Raw genomic sequence first — 22,939 nt, forward strand, 5'->3', positions numbered from 1 at the left:
TTAAAATCTCCTGCAAACACTTCCATAGCTTTGGGTCGTTGGAAAATATACTGAAACCCGGTTTTAGAATTCATTGGTCCATTCTAAGTATGAGTGTACACACCATTTTACCCAGAAGAAAAACTAGGTAGACTAGAAATCAAAATGTGTTTTTGCATTGATAGAGTATAAGACACACTGTAGTTTCCTTTTGGTTTCATTGAAATTGCTTCTCACCTGTTAACTTCCCCGCCTGCACTGTTTAATACCTGGCAAGCAAAACCTTACACAAAGCTTTGCAGCTACTGCAGGTTTGTGCACCATGCACAGGCCAGCATGCTAACTAGTTTTTTCTTCTAGAACCTCTTATGTGAAGAGGTGACGGTGTCCTTGTCCCCAGTGTATGCCCTGTGCTGCTTGTCTTCCCAACCCGATGTCACTCCCTGATACCCAAGGTCCCTGGGACACCTGCCCCCAGCCTGAGATATCCTGCAGCCTCATGAAAACTGGGGACAAAGCCTTTTTCTGCTTCCCTCTCCAGAGTTGAGGTTCACATTTAACACAACGAAACAAAAGATGCCTTACAGAAATCCTGAGACAATAATCATAGGCAAAGAGAGAAGACCATGGTCAAAACCTTAAAAGCAAAACAAACAAACAAAGAAACCCCAAAACCTCGAAGCGTCAGGGTGGATGGAACCTCTGTCAGCCCCGAGGGCTCGGGGCATCTTCCCTGGCATCCCTGCCTACCTCGCTGTGGCTGCAGCCATCTCCCTCTGCCTCCAGGGGCCGCCGTGACACCTTGCAACGCCAGACCCAGAGCCCCGAGTCTTCCCAGTCGCCTCCCTGTCTGCAGACCTTGAGGTGAAGGGCGGCTGGCGCCCCTGGGTCAGCACAATCCCCGTGCGCATGCATACTCAGAGCATTCCGTCACAGCCCTCCACACAGTCCCACCTCCCCGCCAAAGTGACCTCACGGACAGGTCGTGGGACAGGAATGTTTTTTTTTTGACAGAGACAGAGAGTCATAGAGAGGGACAGATAGGGACAGACAGACAGGAAGGGAGAGAGATGAAAGGCATCAGTTCTTCGTTGCGGCCCCTTAGTTGTTCACTGATTGCTTTCTCATATGTGCCTTGACCAGGGGCTACAGCAGAGCCAGTGACCCCTTGCTCAAGCCAGCGACCTTTGGGCCCAAGCCAGTGACCTTGGGGTCATGTCTATGATCTCATGCTCAAGCCAGTGACCCCTTGCTCAAGCCAGCGACCTTGGGCTCAAGCCAGCGACCTTGGGCTTCAAGCCAGCAACCTTTGGGCCCAAGCCAGTGACCATGGGGTCATGTCTATGATCTCATGCTCAAGCCAGTGACCCCTTGCTCAAGCTGGTGAGCCCGCACTCAAGCTGGCAACCTCAGGGTTTCCAACCTGGGTCCTCCACATCCCAGTCTGACATTCTGTCCACTGAGCCACCACCTGGTCAGGCAGTAAGGCTTTATCATAACTAAGCAAGCATTGGTGCATTCATTTACAACCATCTATGAGTGTGAGTGCCTGCAGGTGCCACGTGCAGAGCCTGGTAGGGGGGCCAGGAGGCTCCAATAAATACGATCCGACTCCGCTGGGAGCTACAGCCTGGTTTGAAGGTCCGACCGTGATACAGGAGTCAGGCTGTTCACCCAAACGTTCCCTCTCTTTCTTCATGAGATAAACACGTACTGAGCCCTACTATAATTGAGGCACAGTGACTGGCGCTGGGAATAAACCCGTGAGAAACGTCCAGTCTGCGTCCTTCCATAGAGCCCAGTCTGGTGGGACACGTTTCCCAGGCCAGTTCCCATGTGAGTCTAGTGGGGGCAGCTTCTCCACCCCACAGTCCTTCTCAGACAGCAGCAGGTGTCCAGGAGTTCCACGCAGCTCTGACACGGGCAGCACCGGACTCGCACAGGGTCAGTACCACGGGACGTCCCCCCCTCAGGCGGTCGTCTCCAGCCCAGTGATCCGCCACGTGTCTGATGGGCCGGCCGCAGGTGGGAGGTTTCAGGGACCCCTGGCTGGACTTCAGACCCCGTCTCAGGTCTGGTTGCTAGCTACATGTCTGACGGACTGACTGTAAGCCAGAGGTTCCCAGCAGCCCGTCCTCAGCTTCAGTTAACTTGCTAGAACGGCTCAGGAAACCCTACCGCTCACTAGATGACCAGTTCAGTGTGACAGGAAGCCAGGGCCAGAGAGATGGGAGGCACCACCAGAGAGAGGCAGGGGAGGGGGCGCTCCCGTTCTCTCCAGGGGTGCACCGTGCTCCCCTGTTCTCTCCAGGGGTGCACCGACCCGGAAGCTCGGCGAACCCTCTCCTTTGGGTTTTTATTCTTCTTTTGGGTTTTCACGGAGCCCCCGCTGCACAGGCAGGGCTGACGGGATCATCAGCCGTCGGCTGTGGACTCTCTCCCAACCTCTTCCTCCCCTTCAGGTCTAACCTCATCCCAGTGCTGGGCCTCCCGCACCCTTATTAGCATAACGAGACACGCCTTCACTGCTGTCCTCATGGGAATCTAAGGGTCTCCGGAGCCCTGTGACAGCGGCAGCGGGGATGAAGACCAGATAAATGTCAGAAATCTACTTTTGACCCAAATGACCCACTATATATATATATATATATATATATATATATATATATATATATATATATATATTTATAAATCACAGTACTGCAGCCAGATAGACACAGGGGATTCAGAGAGGGTTCAGTGTAATGACAGGGACGGACACTCAGGAGACCCACCCACCCCGTGGGGATGAAGGGAAGGTCAGACAGCGATGTAGGAACTGGAGGTCCAGGCGGGGACGTGGACGGCCTGCACGGGGAGAGAGCACAGGGCCCAGAGGGCACGTGCAGGGCTGCCTGAAGGGCACAGAGGAAGTCCCCGCGGTGTTCCGGGCACACGGGGTGCACACAGCGTGCCTGAGAGAGGGCGGGGAGTCCAAGAAGGGTCCCTGTCGTCTGGCACCAGTGACAACAGGGAACATGGAAAACACGTAGGGGGGGCAGTCCACGGCCCCCAGTGGCCCGGACTCAGTGTCTGGCATTGGTGTTTGACTCATTCTGGTCCCTCTCCCACACCCGGTGACTCAGCTAGTCCCAGCCCATCCCCACGATGAAAATACTTCTCTCGTGTCTCATTCCTTTGCCTCTTTGACTGTCACACATCCAGGTGGATCAGTACTTCTTCCCTCGGTCAGACCGGCAGGTTCTCAGCTGCCTCTTCCCTCCTGCCTGTCCTCCAAACACCTCCATCCTCCTCCTCTTCCCTCCTGCCTGTCCTCCAAACACCTCCATCCTCCTCTTCCCTCCTGCCTGTCCTCCAAACACCTCCATCCTCCTCTTCCCTCCTGCCTGTCCTCCAAACACCTCCATCCTCCTCTTCCCTCCTGCCTGTCCTCCAAACACCTCCATCCTCCTCTTCCCTCCTGCCTGTCCTCCAAACACCTCCATCCTCCTCCTCTTCCCTCCTGCCTGTCCTCCAAACACCTCCATCCTCCTCTTCCCTCCTGCCTGTCCTCCAAACACCTCCATCCTCCTCTTCCCTCCTGCCTGCCCTCCAAACACCTCCTTCCTCCTCTTCCCTCCTGCCTGTCCTCCAAACACCTCCATCCTCCTCCTCTTCCCTCCTGCCTGTCCTCCAAACACCTCCATCCTTCTCCTCTTCCCTCCTGCCTGCCCTCCAAACACCTCCATCCTCCTCCTCTTCCCTCCTGCCTGTCCTCCAAACACCTCCATCCTCCTCTTCCCTCCTGTCTGTCCTCCAAACACCTCCATCCTCCTCCTCTTCCCTCCTGCCTGTCCTCCAAACACCTCCATCCTCCTCCTCTTCCCTCCTGCCTGTCCTCCAAACACCTCCATCCTCCTCCTCTTCCCTCCTGCCTGTCCTCCAAACACCTCCATCCTCCTCCTCTTCCGTCCTGCCTGCCCTCCAAACACCTCCTTCCTCCTCTTCCCTCCTGCCTGTCCTCCAAACACCTCCATCCTCCTCCTCTTCCCTCCTGCCTGCCCTCCAAACACCTCCATCCTCCTCTTCCCTCCTGCCTGTCCTCCAAACACCTCCATCCTCCTCTTCCCTCCTGCCTGTCCTCCAAACACCTCCATCCTCCTCCTCTTCCCTCCTGCCTGTCCTCCAAACACCTCCATCCTCCTCCTCTTCCCTCCTGCCTGTCCTCCAAACACCTCCATCCTCCTCTTCCCTCCTGCCTGTCCTCCAAACACTTCCATCCTCCTCTTCCCTCCTGCCTGTCCTCCAAACACCTCCATCCTCCTCCTCTTCCCTCCTGCCTGTCCTCCAAACACCTCCATCCTCCTCCTCTTCCCTCCTGCCTGTCCTCCAAACACCTCCATCCTCCTCTTTCCTCCTGCCTGCCCTCCAAACACCTCCATCCTCCTCTTCCCTCCTGCCTGTCCTCCAAACACCTCCGTCCTCTTACCTCCTGCCTGTCCTCCAAACACCTCCATCCTCCTCTTCCCTCCTGCCTGTCCTCCAAACACCTCCATCCTCCTCCTCTTCCCTCCTGCCTGTCCTCCAAACACCTCCATCCTCCTCCTCTTCCCTCCTGCCTGTCCTCCAAACACCTCCATCCTCCTCCTCTTCCCTCCTGCCTGTCCTCCAAACACCTCCATCCTCCTCTTTCCTCCTGCCTGCCCTCCAAACACCTCCATCCTCCTCTTCCCTCCTGCCTGTCCTCCAAACACCTCCATCCTCCTCTTCCCTCCTGCCTGTCCTCCAAACACCTCCATCCTCCTCTTCCCTCCTGCCTGTCCTTCAAACACCTCCGTCCTCCTCCTCTTCCCTCCTGCCTGTCCTCCAAACACCTCCATCCTCCTCTTCCCTCCTGCCTGTCCTCCAAACACCTCCGTCCTCCTCCTCTTCCCTCCTGCCTGTCCTCCAAACACCTCCGTCCTCCTCTTCCCTCCTGCCTGTCCTCCAAACACCTCCATCCTCCTCTTCCCTCCTGCCTGCCCTCCAAACACCTCCCATCCTCCTCTTCCCTCCTGCCTGTCCTCCAAACACCTCCATCCTCCTCTTCCCTCCTGCCTGTCCTCCAAACACCTCCGTCCTCCTCCTCTTTCCTCCTGCCTGTCCTCCAAACATCCATCCTCTTCCCTCCTGCCTGTCCTCCAAACACCTCCGTCCTCCTCCTCTTCCCTCCTGCCTGTCCTCCAAACCCCTCCGTCCTCCTCTTCCCTCCTGCCTGTCCTCCAAACACCTCCGTTCTCCTCCTCTTCCCTCCTGCCTGTCCTCCAAACACCTCCATCCTCCTCTTCCCTCCTGCCTGCCCTCCAAACACCTCCCGTCCTCCTCCGTACACCTGGGAACGTTCTCTGCTGATAACAAAGCGAACAGCAGAAGTCGTCCTTGCTGCGGCAGGACCTCCGGACACTTCCTTCCGTTGGTCTGCTTGGTCACCAGGCTGTGCCCTTCCTCACCGGGTTCTTGTTTCTCTCTTCTCTGTGGAAGCCCTGCACTTCCGACCCAGTCAGCCATGGTTCTTTCTCCGAAACAGGCTTGTCCAGCCCCCGCACTTGCCTCGGTGGAAGCCTCTTTCTCTGTCGGTCCCAGAGAGCAGGACGGGGCCCTGGGGCCGACAGACCGGACTTGGATCCTACTTTAGCCATGTGGTGGATGCGTGACCTTGAGCAGGTCACTTACCCATCATGGTCCCCCCACAGGGAGGCCGTCCCTGGACTGGATTTCAGATGACTGCCCCCACCCAGGACACCTGCCCCCCCAGGACACCTGCCCCCCCAGGACACCTGACCTCCCCCAGGACACCTGCCCCCCCAGGACACCTGTTCTCCTTCCCTGTTCACTTTCTGCACAGCACGCTTCACTGACCTTCTCATGCGCTGCGTGTGATGCTGTGCACGTGGGTCTGCTGCCACACCCACTGGCATGCACGCTGCTTGTGGAGAAGGCATTTCCTTGTTTTCTTCACTATGTATCCCCAGTGGATGGATGGATGGAGGGATGGATGGAGGGATGGATGGAAGGAAATATGGATGGAAGGATGGATGAGGAACTGTTTTATTTACTTCAGTGGGATCAGGTATGTCATGAGTGCAGCCGAGTGTGTGTTGTTAGAGGGGACACCAGCTATCATGGTCCTCACTCCTCACCTTGGACGACAGTATTCAAATCCTTCATGCACTTGACATTTTTTTTCAGAGAAGTCCCAACTTTCCCAGGTAGTGCCCCTGATTTCCTGGCTCTTCCATTTTTCCTGAATTTCCACTGAGCTTGAAGCCCAGCCTGTTACAATCTAACAAGGAATTATATTTTGCAACTAACTCTTAACTCTCTTAACTCATGCACTCTGCCACTGAACTTGGAGAATAGAGTCCCCATGCTAAATAAATATGTACAGTATCTGAACAATAGTTGTAGATCGATTAATATGATTTTATACAAATGCATTTCTTTTTTTTTTTTAAGAGTCTACTTATTGATTTTAGAAAGAGGAGAGAGAGAGAGAAAGGGGGAGGGGAGAGCAGGAAGCATCAACCTGTACTGGTTGCTTGTTCTATGCGCCTTGACCAAGCAAGCCCAGGGTTTTGAGCCAGCGACCCCAGCCTTCCAGGAGGACGCTCTGTGCGCTGTGCCACCCGAGGTCAGGCTACACAAAGGCATTTCAAGGTACTTCTGGAAAGGATGTCTGTTAGTGTTCAAGGTTACTGAGCCAAAGCAGTCGCTTGTCATATTACCATATGTAAATCTAATGGGTTACTCAAGTACTCTTTACTACATTAGTGCAATTAATGCTGACAAGAGCACAGTGTGCTGTAGCTGCTGTCTTCATTTTGCACATAAAAAGAAACAGGTCTCGCTGAATTAAGGAGCGCTCCTGTGGTCAGTAAACAAAGAGAGCCCAGCATTCAGGTCCGGGGATCCTCGATCCCAAAGCCCATGCATTGGATCCCATCCAACAGAGATTTAGTTTTCTTATTTGTCACAAGGAAGGAGGGAGGGTATTGTCACAAATGGATGAGTTTACTTTATCGTCCCTTTTGGAAGAAGTACACGGAGCTCTGTGTCACTGCAACGGCATAATCTTTGTAGGAGAGGGTGTCATCGCACACACGGAAGTCACAGATGGAAACAGAACCTGTCGAAGGAAAGTCACTTTGAGTTAGATCGGCTCGTCAGAGAATTTAGAACCCAGCCCGCATGCGTGCACGCTCAGCCTGTCCTCAGGTCATCACTCACCAGAGCCCTGAGCACCCGGACGTCACGGAGAAAGAGAGGCGGTGTCCCCTGTCGCGGGGCTAACCGTCTCAGAAGAGACTCGTGTCAACCTCAGTAGCATCATTTCCTACAGAAGTGCTTTGAGGACACGAATCTCAGGCTCACACGAGCAAAAACTAATCAACAAATGAAAATGAAGTAAGCGGCTGACCCTGCTCTAGGACCAACAGTGTCTGCCCTCTGCAGAGTTGTTCTTGAACAGGTTTCCAAGTGTCTGTCTGCAAGCCACCCCCCACCCCTGTCTTCATCGATCTGGGTGGCAATGACAGAGGCGACGTATAAATTACCACGCTTTGAGCTATGCTTCGATCTGTCATTCTTCAAGGAAGTACAAGCAGAATAAATACACAGCCATTTGCAAGGAAATGTTTTTTCCCCTGTGATAACATCTCACAGTATGTGTTATTATTTTGTAGATTTGCACATTTTATTTAAAAACTGGGAGAGTAGCCCAGATCTCTAATTGGCCTTTGAAAAGATTCAGGGATAAGACCCACTGAAGATAAAACTCTCCGATGAAGCATTTGTGAAAATACACAGTGTCAATGTATAATTATATATTAAGCATTTATTTTAAAAAAAACCCAAATGTTAGATTTTTAACTGCAAGTGAATTCTGTATTTTGATTAGAATATAAACCCCAGAAAAAGAAGGCTCAGGCACCCCCCCCCATTAATATAAGCAAATAATGACAAGTAATTTTCCTGCGCTGTTTAATTCACTGTTTCTCAGAGCGTGATACACCTGCTTCGGACGCTTCTAGAACACACATTCAACGTGCCAACTCCGAGGCCCCATCCAATCAGCTACAGAATTGCAGTCTTTAGGGGAGGGATTAGGAACGTGCATTAGTAACAGTGCCAGGACTTTACTTTTGTGTGCTCTGGAGAAGGAGAGAAGGGGCACTTCCGTTTCGTTTGAGGTCTGTCACCTCTGGGGTATCATCAGTTGGAACAGGGTCAGTTCCCTTTTTTCCAAAGGTCTCCTATTTCAGCAGCGTCCCCAGGAAGCTGCTGTCGAAATGCCATGGATCTAGGGGATACACTGCGAGACAATAACCGGGGTTAATTAAAAGGAGGCTATTTAATTAGAGTGTGTCGTTGTGGAGGGTGTATTAGGAATGTTATGATGACCTTGGAGCAACGGGAAAGAATTAGCATTTAAATTAAATTGTAGGTTAGCCACGTCGGGGAAAGGTGAGCTTGTTATGAATTTTTATTAGGTTATGAGGTCGTTCCTGGATTTATGTGAGCACTGATTACTATCTAATTTAATGGACATTTGGGAATGATGAGATTGTTATTCAGCACTGAGCTTCACCTTAACTGATAAATTTTCTTGAACACAGGTATGCAATGGTGTAGCCACTTCAAGTGGACACAAGGTAAATCTGGGTGTGACATGACCTACATTGAACGTTTAAGTAAATTTTAACACGTTATGGTTATGATTAGGTTTACTGAGCTGCTCCTAGAGGTCGTTGTCCTGGAGAGCACGGCTCTGCTTTACGTCGTAATGATTTTTTTCCCCCGCTGGAATTCTAGGTCGTGTGCGTGGTAAATAACTTCAGAGGAAGACAGCCCGAGAATGAGCACCTGCCCGTGGACGGCCTGGCGCGGACGCAGATGATCAGCATCCCCCGCGTGGAGAGTCCCCTGGAGAAGCTGACATCTGTACAGGTGACGCCCCATTTAGATTCTAAGATGCGAACGTTACCTGCGGCAGACGAGGCCTTGCTCCTGCGCGTGCCCGCGCAGCTGTTTTCCGTGTGCCGAGGTGAGCTCCGAGTCTCCCGCTGTGTGTAGCGTGAATGTAGTCCCTGACGACCTCGTCCTAGGTAAAAGGTCTCTGACACTGAAAATGTTTCTTTGAATCCCGTGCGCTAAAGTCTGAGTCGTGCTGCGCCTGGATCATGTCCTACGCTTCGACGGACCTTCTAGAAGAAGAACCCCTCCTAGCAGGGGTCGGATGCAAAGGCCAGAGAGGGAGAGAGTTTAGCCGGAGATTATTTGCGTTCTTTTCATAAAACGGGTTCCCTTTCTTCCTTGCTCTACGAACAGCTGACCCTTCAACAAGACGGGTTTGAACTGCATGGATCCACTTACATGCAGATTTCTTCTTCCCAATAAATATATTGATAGTAAATGTCTTTTCTTTTTCTATGGTTTTCTTAACATCACTTTCTTTCCTCTTGCTTCCTGTCTTGTAAGAAAACAGTGTACAATACAGAACAAGTGAAAGATGTGTCTGTCCATCGACTGTTAGGTGATCGGGAAGGCTTCCGGTCAACAGGAGGCTATTAGCCGTGAAGTACCTGGGGAGTGTGACATTATCCGTGGATGTTTAACTGCACCGGTGTTGGTGGTCCTCGCCCCCACATAGTTCAAGGGTCAACTGGGTATGAGAAATTGCTTAGTTTGACACCTGGCCCATAATCAGGGCTCAATAAATATGTGTTGAACCTCAATGTGTCAAGGTCCAGCAGCAGACAAACGCCAGCTCTAACCAAGAGGTCCCGAGGGCTGGGTGGGGCTGAATGGACCAGATGGGATAGCACTTGGAAGGTCACGGCCTTCCTGGGCATGGCGATGCGCACAGAAACCACGTGTTTAAACAAAAACTTTTTTTGAGATTTTGTGAACTGCATATTTCTTAAACAATGTGTCAGTTAAGCACATCTGGAGCTGGGTGAATGCTTGCTCAGGGGTCGCTGAAGGCTTCCCCTCAGCCCTGTCCGGGTCCACACTGTGATCAACAGCTTAGGAGAACAGGTCCGTTCCAAGCTCTCCGTCAGGGGTCCCCAAACTTTTTACACAGGGGGCCAGTTCACTGTCCCTCAGACCGTTGGAGGGCCAGACTATAAAAAAAACTATGAACAAATCCCTATGCATACTGCACATATCTTATTTTAAAGTAAAAAAAGAAAATGGGAACAAATATATTTAAAATAAAGAACAAGTAAATTTAAATCAACAAACTGACCAGTATTTCAATGGGAACTATGGGCCTGCTTTTGGCTAATGAGATGGTCAATGTGCTCCTCTCACTGACCACCAATAAAAGAGGTGCCCCTTCTGGAATTGCGGCGGGGGCCGGATAAATGGCCTCAAGGGGCCGCATGTGGCCCGCGGGCCGTAGTTTGGGGACCCCTGCTCTCCAGGGTGCTCTAGTATGTGAATCTGTGAGGGATAATTAATACATTAGATGAAAGAATAAAAAGTTCTTGAGAGACTACTATAAGATTATGATTAACTAAAAATAAAGGAAACAGTGTGTATTTGGATTTTTTGAAAAGTTCATGCAGCGGAGGGACTGCTAGGTGAGCTTCACAGATGAAAATGGCTCAGAGGTGCTGCAGGACCAGTCAGCGTGTGTCAAAAGGCGGTATGGCCACTGGGCGTTCATGTGAGGTTAAATCCCACTTAGGGAAATGAGGGTGTTGATGGTGTCCTCTGCTCAGACCAACATGGAATACCGTGTGCTGCCCTTGGTGACATGTTATGAAGGTGGACATAGGTAAAGTAGAACAGTCTGCCGTCAATAAAGAAGTGTTTAAATGAGCAAGTGGATGTGTTCAAGGTGATGAGTGGACTCCATGGGTTGTGAGAGACTGTGGAAGGGACAAGCAATGATCAGAGAGAAAGAAAAGTCCCTGAAGCCGCAGTGACTTTCCATCAGTGTCTGAGGGAGTTGGCAGAGGGGGTGCGCCTTGTCCTGCAGGGCCTCAGAGAACACAGTGGAGGCAAGAGCAAAGGCAGCGTAAGAAGATTAGTGATATCTGGAAAGAGGTGAAAACTTGCTGAAAATGGAGGGGCTGCCGTAGAGCAGTGTGATTTCCTTTTAGTGTAGAGATTCAAGAACAGCTAAATAATCACTACTGGTGATCCTGTGGAGGGAATTCAAGCCTTTGGGTGAGGACAGAGATACTAGATGGGGGTGAGGAAGAGGAGGGGATCATGATGGTGATGATGATGATAGTGATGACAATGGTGATGGCGACGATGATTATGATGATAGTGATGACAATGGTGATAGTGGTGATGGTGATGATGATGATAGTGATGATGGTGATGGCAACGATGATGATGATGATAGTGATGACAATGGTGATGGTGGTGATGGTGACGATGGTGATGATGATAATGGTGATGATGACAATGATGATAGTGATGATGATGATAATGATAGACTATAGTGATGGTGAAGATGATGTTGATGACAATGATGATAGTGATGATGATGATAATGATAGACTATAGTGATGATGATGATAGTGATGACAATGGTGATAGTGGTGATGGTGATGGTGGTGATGGTGATGATGGTGACGATGGTAATGATGATAATGGTGATGATGACAATGATGATGTTGATGACAATGATGATAGTGATGATGATAGACTATAGTGATGGTGATGATGGTGATGATAATAGTGATGATGATGATAGTGATGATGGTGGTGATGATGATGATGACAATGATGATGATAGCGATGGTGATGATGATGATGATGGTGATGATGACAATGATGATGGTGGTGATGATAGTAATGACGATGATGATGATAGTGATGATGATGATGACAATGATGATGGTGGTGATGATGATGGTGATGACGATGATGATGGTGATGATGGTAATGATGATGATGATGATGGTGATGATGACAATGATGATGGTGGTGATGATAGTGATGATGACAATGGTGATAATGGTGATAATGGTGATGATGGTGATGATGGTAATGATGACGATGATGATGGTGATGATGGTAATGATGACGATGATGATGGTGATGATGACAATGATGATGGTGGTGATGATAGTGATGATGACGATGGTGATGATGGTGATGATGATGATGATGATAGTGATGATGATGATGAGGAGGGTGATGATGATAACCACCATTTAATGATCAATACTACTCTGACTGCTTCCGAAATTCCACAAAAACAGTTCTATGCTCTATGAGTACAGTTTCTTACAATTTTTAAAGCTGGGTATCATCAGAGTGACAAAGACTGCTAACAGTCGACCAATCTCCCTCTCCTCTTCTCACTTTTAGCAGCCAAATCCCCTCGTCCACCATTAGCCACCCCCATGACTGCCCAGCGGCAGTCTCTACCCCCAGCTTCTGCTGCAGTCAGATGGGACCGGGCACCCATGTGTAGACTAGTCACTGTAAGCAGGGGGGCTCATCTCCTTGTAGGTTCTCATCCTGGGTGTTCTCTGCCCCTTCTCACCATGCAGAGAAGATAATAACCGGAGGGATCTGTAATGTGTCGAGGCGGCCAGTGCACCGGACAGCTGGGGCTCTTAGATGAGCTCAGGGAGCAGCGCACACATGACATGGTTCTGAGAAAGAAATAAACCCTCCTCTCTGAGCCACGGGTGCTTTCTTCTCCTTCCTACCGGGGCTTAGCTGACACCCTGTCACAGCACGTTTCCCACTGCGCAGTCAGGAAATCCAAACCTCCAAGTGGTTCAGCAGTTTGCAGAAGTCTACAGCGTTGCTCAACAGCGAAGAAAATGCCAGCTCAATATCTCAAGATACGTGCTGATGTGATAAACATATTGTTTAAGAATGAATGCTATGTATAAAGCCAGATCTTGCTGAACTTTAAAAAGACGACGGAAAGCAGTAGAACTTAGGAAGAGATCGTAAACAGTAATTGGAAGGAAATGACCGGGGTTAGCAGTGAGAGTCTTCATGTTATGTATCTCTGAAATTACCGTATTCCTCCATGTATAAGATGCTCCCATGTATAAGACGCACCTTAATTTTGGGGCCCCAATTTTGAAAAAAAAAAGTATTACATAAAGTTATTGAACTCAAGTTGTATTCATCATAAAATTCATACAACTCCTCATCACTGTCAAAACTCCCCTCCATTAGCTTGTCCTCATCTGTGTCTGATGACGAATCACTGTCTTCATATATTGCCTTGTCCTTAATTCTATCTATGGCATTCGAAATGCCATAACCACTGTATAAGACGCATCCAGTTTTTAGACCCCAAATTTTTCAAAAAATGTGCGTCTTATACATGGGGAAATACAGTAACTTGAACAGTAATCACAGTCTTCCTCTCTTTAACATATTTTTCTGGCATAAGGGTTCTTTAGTAGCCTCCTAGCATTGCCAAATATTTATATGCAATTCGACCATTTTATATATTAAGTGATTGAACAACTCCTGTTGTTGAATTTGTTAGTTCATCTTTGTTTACAGTGAGTTTTAAAACAGAAGATGGTGGGAGCAAAAATATTCCATTAGAATCTATAGATTGCAAGAGATTGGTGTTTGTTAACTTCTTACCGTCAGTTTCTGTGTTTATGAGAAAACCGTGTGCTTTTCCAGTCTGGTGGCTGGGAAACGAGGATTGAGTCCGACTGGACTCTCGGCTCTCCTACTGAGCGCCCTGGCACCCCTGCTGAGTCCGACTTTGACCTCCGCCCTTGTCCTGCCTGTGTCCAGGCAGAGCGCTGTCTGCACAGCACGTGGCCCGCTGCCCGCACTCACGCAGACCACGGGCCCCTCCCGAGTCGTGCTGGGCACACGGCCCAGGCTTCTCGGTGGAGCTCTGCGGGGAAGCGGACACGTGTCTGTGCTCACCAGTCAGGAAGGGGGAAGGTCCTCCCCTAAGGGAAGCCCACAGTGGCTTTCTCTCCCTGTGGCAATAAGGAGTATTTGCAGCAGATAGATTGCTTCTCATCACAGTTCACGGTGGGAAACAAGTGAATGTGAGAATCTTCCTGTAGTTTGATCTTCATAACTGATGGCTGGAGATGCCTGCAGCTGGTCTTCTGAGGAGGGGAAGGGAGCTCAGGGCTGCAGCGTGGTGTGTGGGCATGCATGGCTGGTCCCTTCCGCATTCACGCGCCCGAGGATCACCTTCTGGGTGTCGGCTTCCTGTGGGAGAAGCCGGCGGGTTTCTGTGAGGAGTTATGTACTTACGTAACCACGTATGTTCAACATGCGCGTTGGGTAAACTGTGAAGTACAGAGAGATTCCAGCAGGCAGGAGCTCTTTCTGTGTACACCAGCAATTTACCCCTTAACTATGGGGAGTTGGTCACAGACTTGATTGCCGTCATTTACGTGGAAGACTCGTGACTTCTCTGAAAGCCAATTCTGAACATTTTACTGCGTTTGGTTCTGAGAAGAGTCATCTGTGGAAACCAGCCCATCATATCTTATTGTCCACTAAATATTTAAGTTTCTGGAAACTGCATTGCAGCTGTTTGTGGTTCATCTTGCTAAGGGTCTCACATATCGGTAGCAAATTATGAACTCCGTCATGGGACCCAGTACATTATAGTGCGGTCATTCTGCTCCTGGATGGGCGAGGAAAATTGCTGGGGCTTTTGGACAGTCCTGACTTTGGGCAGCTGACTTACGTGCTCCGTGACTCAGTTTTCTCATTCACAGGATGATTCCTAGAATGGTAGTCATGAAAGTTCGGTAAGAGATAGAACATGTTTCTGAAGAAAAGGGATCAATGGCAAGAGATTCATTTAAGTTTGTGGAGGATAGCAGTTCTTTCTTTCCACTGCTTGAGGAAGTTAAAGAACATGTGTGAGATGAGAGACAAGACAGATAGCTGGCATGATGGCACATGAGATGAGAGACAAGACAGATAGCTGGCATGATGGCACATGAGATGAGACAAGACAGACAGCTGGCATGATGGCTCATGGGAAAACTGCTGGAAGAAATCAGTGATGTCATGGCAGGATTGAAACTGACACCGGAAACCATAAAGGACAGAACCCATGCTGGAGAAAGTCAGAGCAGTTCTATGAAGGACAGGCTTTAGCATGTGTTGTAAAAGAGCCAGAAAATCAAACTGACCTGAGAAAAGAGAATAGACATGGAGAACATATCAGAAATCTTTTCTTTTTTTTATGTGAGAGGAGGGGAAACAGAGAGACAGACTCCTGCATGAGCCCTGACCAGGATCCACCTGGCAAGCCCCCTATTGGGGGTGCTCTGTTCATCTAGGAATGTTGCTCAGCAACCCAGCTATTTTTAGTGCCTGAGGAAGAGACTCCATGGAGCCACCTTCAGTGCCCAGGGCCAACTTGCTTGAACCAATCGAGCCATGGCTTCAGGAGGGGAAGAAAGAGAGAGAAAGAGAAGAGGGAGAGGGAGGGGTGGAGAAGCAGATGGTCGCTTTCCCTGTGTACCCTGCCTGGGAATCAAACCTGGGACATCCACATGCCAGGTGGATGCTCTACCACTGAGCCAACCGGCCAGGGCCACATATCAGAAATCAACATCTGAATCTTTGAAGATCCTAAAGATGATGACAGGTGGAGCTATAGAAATATTCCGAAATATACTCTAAGGAAACTCTTCATCTGAATAAATACCTGAGACTTTAAGCTGCAAGGGTTAACGGCATGCAAGGTAAAATTAAAATATATTCCAGAACTTAGGTATGTGTCTGTGAAGTTTCTGAGTTTCACTACAGAAGAAAGACTCCTCAGTGAAGTCTCTTGAGTTTCACTACAGAAGAAAGACTCCTGCCAGCATTGTGGCAGATGGTGTCATGGTGCCCAGTCACTAGCCACCTCCTCCGTCCTTGCGCTGAGCGTCCCTCCAGTCACTTTGGACTTGCTCGGTGGAACATGCGAGCACATCCGGTCTGTGCCCCATCAATCAGACAGTTGTAGAGCCACTGTGACTTTCTGCCAACCTTAATGCTCCTGGGCCTTCTTCCGAGGGAGGGCCGAGCTCCAGGCAGGCAGCAGCCGGCCCCTCAGCGTGAGCCCCCGCGGGGGAGGACACGGGGGGGGGGGGCAGACCAGCCCCCACCCTGCGGGCTGCAGCAGGCGCACAGAACCTGGCCGCCCACAGGCAGGGCGAGGGAGACACGTCTTCGCTGTCGGGAGCTGCTGGGCTTCTGAGGTAGGAACGGGGCGCACCTCGCAAAAACGAACCCGTGGCCCGAGGCTGAGGGTGGCTGGCCTCCAGCGACCCCCTCCACAGAGGTCAATGCCAGAACAGAATGGAATAATAATATCTTCGAGGCTTTCACGTGTGTGTGACGTAGGAATTCTGTTTCCACCTACAAGGTCGCTAAGTATTACGACAATAATCATAAAACACCAGATAGATAAGAGAAATCAGGAATTATACCACTTTGGAAAGGCGTCAGAAGACGTTTACCAGCTCACTGAGCTGGTAATCTAGAGCTCTCGAATCCGGACAAGTCACGAGATGAAGGAATTGGCACATAGAACGGAAACCACTGAACTATAGAATTAATTAGAGCTGACTGTGGCAAACATGGAACAGAGCGAAATTGTACCATTCATTTAAAAAGATTTGTAACAAAAGAAAATCATAGAGCAATGACAAAATGAGACAAATCGCAGCTGATACTCAGAGATTTAATGGTGAGTGCACGGGGCATGCCCGGGGCCCCGACTTCTGAAGGACCCTGCAAAACCCCCACTTTACATTTTTTTCTAATGACACCAAGTTTGGTTTCATATGTGCAATTTTAATATTAATAATACATCATATTTTTTATTTATTTAAAAATATGGTTAACTTGTACTTTTATTTTTCCTCTCTCTCTTTTTTATTTGTATTTTTCTGAAGTTAGAATTAGAAGCAGGGAGGCAATCAGACAGACTCCCCCATGCACCCAACTGGGATCCACCCGGCATGCCCACCAGGGGGCGATGCTCTGCCCACCAGGGGGCGATGCTCTGCTGCAACCAGAGCCATTCTAGCGCCTGAGGCAAAGGCCACAGAGCCATCCTCAGTGCCCGGGCCAACTTTGCTCCAATGGAGCCTTGGCTGTGGGAGGGGAAGAGAGAGATAGAGAGGAAGGAGAGGGGGAAGGGTGGAGAAGCAGATGAGCGCTTCTCCTGTGTGCCCTGGCCGGGAGTTGAACCTGGGACTTCCACACGCTGGGCCAACGCTTTACCACTGAGCCAACCAGCCAGGGCCCTCCTCTTTTCTTTTTTTCTTTTTTTTTTGTATTTTTCTGAAGCTGGAAACGGGGAGAGACAGTCATGAAGACTCCCGCATGCGCCCGACCGGGATCCACCCGGCACGCCCACCAGGGGCGACGCTCTGCCCACCAGGGGGCGATGCTCTGCCCCTCTGGGGGGTCGCTCTGCCGTGACCAGAGCCACTCTAGCGCCTGGGGCAGAGGCCAAGGAGCCATCCCTAGTGCCTGGGCCATCTTTGCTCCAATGGAGCCTTGGCTGCGGAAAGGGAAGAGAGAGACAGAGAGGAAGGAGGGGGGGGGATGGAGAAGCAGATGGGTGCTTCTCCTATGTGCCCTGGCCGGGAATTGAACCCGGGTCCCCTGCACGCCAGGCCGACGCTCTACCACTGAGCCAACCGGCCAGGGCCTGTCTCCTTTTTTAAGGGGCCCAGTATTTTCTTCTGCACTTGGGCCTCAACTGACCTTAATCCGCTTCTGCTGATTCCCACAAAAGTGTAACCGCATGATAATTTCCAGACTTTATACAGGGAGGGCTCAGTATCACCAGCTCATTCCGGGCACAGCTAACTACAAAAACACAGGTGCAAGGCTTTCTAAAAATAGAAGTCACCATAAGTCATTTAGAACGATTTATAAGCGGCCAATGACAATGTGCGAAATACAAACAACGCGGTTTTCAAAGGGTATGATGTCCTGTCATATATAAAATATCCTAATTGAGAAAAAAAGCGCCAAGTTTCTGAATGGGCAAGACCCTCGAGGCCAGATGCGAAGGGGAACGACGTTATGGAGGAGATGCTGTCACTGCTCACGTGTTCACGAAAGGCCTCTCTGTGGCGGTGGAGGTGGTGCTTACCCTGTCGGCCGCTGTGCGGAGCCACTGAACACAGGGAAGAAACGGCCTCTTCCGAACGGGGACTGAGTGAAGAGTGGGAGCGCGCAGCAAACACGAGGCCAAACCCCAGAAAACGGGCGAGGTCGGCGCGGACCCCATCTCAGGACAGCTGTGTCCTGCCGTCTTGACAGGCCGGCCATCGTTTGTCCAGGTCTGAACGCAGTCAGGCGCTGCTTCTGATCAGGGGAAGCTGTCTCAGTCCACCCGGCGGCCGTAATAACAGACCGGAGGCCAGGCAGCTTCTACACAACGGCCCAGGGGTTTCTCGCAGGTCTGGAGGCTGCCAAGTCCAAGGTCAGGGTGCTGGCGCCTTCAGTGTCTGGGGAGGGCCCGTTTCCTGGTCCAAGTCCAAGGTCAGGGTGCTGGCGCCTTCAGGGTCTGGGGAGGGCCCGTTTCCTGGTCCAAGTCCAAGGTCAGGGTGCTGACCACCTTCAGTGTCTGGGGAGGGCCCGTTTCCTGGTCCAAGTCCAAGGTCAGGGTGCTGACCACCTTCAGTGTCTGGGGAGGGCCCGTTTCCTGGTCCAAGTCCAAGGTCAGGGTGCTGGCGCCTTCAGGGTCTGAGGAGGGCCCGTTTCCTGGTCCAAGTCCAAGGTCAGGGTGCTGACCACCTTCAATGTCTGGGGAGGGCCCGTTTCCTGGTCCAAGTCCAAGGTCAGGGTGCTGACCACCTTCAGTGTCTGGGGAGGGCCCGTTTCCTGGTCCAAGTCCAAGGTCAGGGTGCTGGCGCCTTCAGTGTCTGGGGAGGGCCCGTTTCCTGGTCCAAGTCCAAGGTCAGGGTGCTGACCACCTTCAATGTCTGGGGAGGGCCCGTTTCCTGGTCCAAGTCCAAGGTCAGGGTGCTGACCACCTTCAGTGTCTGGGGAGGGCCCGTTTCCTGGTCCAAGTCCAAGGTCAGGGTGCTGGCGCCTTCAGGGTCTGAGGAGGGCCCGTTTCCTGGTCCAAGTCCAAGGTCAGGGTGCTGACCACCTTCAGGGTCTGAGGAGGGCCCGTTTCCTGGTCCAAGTCCAAGGTCAGGGTGCTGGCGCCTTCAGGGTCTGAGGAGGGCCCGTTTCCTGGTCCACACAGGGCCACCTTGTGGCTGTGTCGTCACAGGGCAGAGCAGAGGGAGCTCCCTGGGGTCTGCTCTATAAGGGCGCTAATCCCATTCAGGAGGGCTCCATCCATCCTCATGACCTGATAGCCTCACCTTTAGACCCCACCTCCTGACGCCATCACATTGGGCATTAGGTTTCAACATGTGAATTTTGGGGGCGGGGTACATGAGCATTCAGTCTACAGCAGGGGTTATCTCAACCATTTCAGTCCGTTTCCATGGAAACGGACCGGCGGCTAGCCAGGGTGTCCCTAGGAAGACGCCCCATCGCCACACAGGCTGACTTCCGCCTGCTGCATTTTCCTGTCTTCCCTTCAGAGAGTGCATTGTCTTGCCCGTAACTAGCAGACAAGGAGCACGTGCCCTGCCTCCCCGGGACCCTCCTTGGGTCAGGCTCCGTTTCCGGCAGCAGCAGAGCACTGGGCACTCTTGTTCTGTCCCCCTTGCCCCTGTCCATCCTCACTGGAGGCTGACAATCAGGTCTGCATAGGTGAGCGCACGCCAATAATGTGGGCATGCGCAGTATTGACTTTAATGCCACAGGGAAGGACCTGAGGGCCGCTATCTCCTCAGGGAACAGAACTATATATTTAAAAATAAATACAGGCATGGGCGGCATTTGATAGAAAATGGAACATTTCCAGTCGATCTAAGAGGAATTAATAGCTACCTAGTTTTATTAGGCAGGTAGAATGGGCCCCTGCCACCAGGTATGGCTACTTTGGGATTAACTCTGAGAGCTAAATTAGTGGTATAAAAAATGCTTTTTGATAAAGTAATTTCTTTCCGTCAAAATCTAGGCATTATTTTTTTTCCCTGAGGTTTATGTAGTCGGTCTGATTAGCGGAGGCAAAGGGAAGTCCCTCTGGCCAGTGACGAGAAAGGGGGGTGACGCCAGGAACAGTCCGCAGAGGCAGTTGTGCACTTCCGGGCGGGGCGGGGCGCCCGGCTGCCCAGGAAGCTCTGCGCATGCGTGAGAGCCCTCTGAGGAAGAGCACCTCACCTGAGTGGAGGGGATGAGCCGTGATAACGGCCCCCCGAACCTGGAAATGTCAGTGAGGATGGACAGTTACAGATGGAGATGGCCCTGCTTAATTCCCATGACAACCGTGAAGGAAAATTATTCGGATAGGAAAATTCGAAGGGAACTCACCACGGCCCAGAGAAGCAAATGCAACCGCTATTTTGCAGATTATAAAGTCACAGGGGTCAAGGAGAAATCTGAGCTGAAGGTTAGGTGGGGAGGGGGAGGGGGAGGAAGAGGGGGAGGGTGGAGGAGGGAGAGGGGGAAGGGTTGGGGTGGGAAGGAGAGTTGGATGGTGGGCGGAGCGCTAGGCTTTTGCAGCTGCCCACAGTCCTAGGTTTGAAGCCAGTTTGGCTACATATGACCTGGTAGGATTCTGCAAATTCCTCCTCTTCTCCTCCCCTGAAAAACTGATACAATTATGGCCCCTTTAGAGGGTGGTTTGTTTGGGTGAACAGATCACAAATAAACTTCTCAGCACAGGCACACAGTAGGTGCCACTTGCTCAAGGTCGTTCCCTCCTGCAAGACGAATGATTCCCTTAATAATAGGATTTTCATTCTACTGTATTTCAGACTAGGATACCCCTATAGAAGTAGTCCACGGGCTTAACAGTGTATGCCGCTTGTCTGTGTCATACACAGCGTGTATGGCAGAAGGCATTATAGCGTGCAATGTCGCATACATGGGCGTCGTAGCAACCGCGAGACAATCCCGTGGGTTCTTGCTGAGACAGACACAGTGGCACATCACGGCGCTCTCTGCGATTAGCTCCTCTGAGGGTTCAGAACGTGGACATGAATAAGTATGGCGCGCTGAGGATCGTTTGCTTTTCTGTCATGCACAGTTTTGTCTTCCCGAGCTGCTGAACTGTGGCACAGCTGTTACATAGGACCTTGTCAGAACAACTCTATCAGTGATCAGGTATCAGAGTCAGTGGGGCTAAATATAGTCCTGTTCTAGGCATTTTCCCTCGATCTCAGCCTGGAGCACTTACGATACGTATTTGAAGTAAATCAGTGTTCACATGCTGTACTCTGTTCTCATTTGTCTTAATTTAATTTCATTTAAAAGAGAGTCAGCTGAAAACGGAAGCTTACAAATCAACCTTTTCGGTTAGAAACTGGAGCATGTGTCGCTTTGTTGGCTGTGTGTCACTCTCCCTGTCTGCACTCCCCGTATATTCAGTATTTATTTCTCCATGCCACCTATAAATTATGATATACCACCCAAAACACAAAAGCCAGATTTTTCTCTGTGATCCAACAAGCCCTTTTAGGAAGGCATCCTTTTTTCTCAGTAAATTACCTCTGACTATAAACAAGCTTTCTCATCTCATTTGAGCAAATAAATAGAGAGCTGATGACTGCATCTTGAAGTTCTATGATGCCTGCAGTCATTAGTTAAGGAGACAATAAAACAATAATGGATTAAAAAATCATTTCCAATGCACACACAGTTCCACATGGAGACCTCTCACCACCCCTCCCCCTCTGCACTCAGACCCGGTTCCGCACTTGGGATCGTACCCTGGGAGCCCTTCGCAATCAATCCAGAGCCTCTGACCACAACAAGGAAAGTAACGACCTACCCACCATCTTATGAAACAACTACATTGTTGTTGTTTTTCTTGTGTGTTGTTTCCGTTAAACTATAACAAGTAATTCATGTCTAGCATTTAAAATGTGAAAAGCCGGGTAAGTGAAACAGAAAGGGGTCCGTGTTTCTGTCTCCTCCCATCCCACTCAGTCCCTGGAAACCATCCTGGCCCCATGAGGGTTTAAGTCAGGTCCCGTATGTCCAGGGTCTCCCGAGTTCTTTCCGGAGCCTGTTCTTGCTCACGTCAGAGTGTGTCACAGGCGTGGTCGCAGATAATACATATAATCACCACGTCATGCAGAGCAGTAAAAGCTAATCTCCCGTGGGAGCTTAACATGTGCCCAGAACTACGCAGAGAACTTCACACGTAAAGGACCATGTAGGAATTATCTGAGCGTGTGGTCTGAGTTCTGCTTTCCAGAGAAGGCAATACGGAATACGGTCAGGCTCAGGGACTTGCCTGGGGTCACTCCGCTGGTCTGCGTTCTGACCGCAGAGCGCAGAACCGAACCTTTCGTTTCCTAAGCATGGTCCATATTTATCAGTCCAGAGATCAAACTCACAATCAGTGTGTTGTCCAATATTAGACATTCCATGGGAAAAGCTCCAGTTTATGTAAATTCACCATCACCTTGGTTAGGAAAAGAGATGGTGTTCACTCCAATTTTCCACAATTAAAAACAATACTAGGGTAAACGTCTCCAAAGTATATCTTTGAAATTTGAACTGATAATTGGAATGATAAATAACTGAATGAAAAATATAAATGAAAAATAATTGAACTGGACAGGCTGAAAAGAAAAAAGATAGTAAATACTTGAGGCTTTGGATTTAGTTTTATATCCTTATGGGGAACATATGATTCTCAATAATCTTCACCAATCTTGGAAAAAATAAATGAAGGACTCCTTTTTAATTTGAGTTTTCTGAATGCCTTTCCGTAGATTTATTTTGTACTTTTCTTTTGTGAATTGAAACAAGTCAGTGTTGAAGCAGTAATTCAAATGACAAACAAGATTCTAGATATCACTGGACTTTTAGCTTAGTTCATATCATGGCTAATGGTCCTAATTCTTTTTCTCTCTTTTTT

General features: G+C 50.2%; 1 protein-coding gene across 1 annotated transcript in view; it reads left to right on the forward strand.

The window, feature by feature from the left end:
• PLPPR5 (phospholipid phosphatase related 5) overlaps nt 1-22,939 on the forward strand; it is an 89,175-nt gene that overhangs the window by 56,544 nt on the left and 9,692 nt on the right. Inside the window, exon 5 of the mRNA XM_066246542.1 lies at nt 8,809-8,943. Within this exon, the coding sequence (XP_066102639.1) occupies nt 8,809-8,943 (135 nt within the window). The remainder of the gene's footprint in view (nt 1-8,808; nt 8,944-22,939) is intronic.

This window comes from Saccopteryx bilineata, chromosome 11, assembly GCF_036850765.1.
Source record: "Saccopteryx bilineata isolate mSacBil1 chromosome 11, mSacBil1_pri_phased_curated, whole genome shotgun sequence".
Taxonomy (NCBI): domain Eukaryota; kingdom Metazoa; phylum Chordata; class Mammalia; order Chiroptera; family Emballonuridae; genus Saccopteryx; species Saccopteryx bilineata.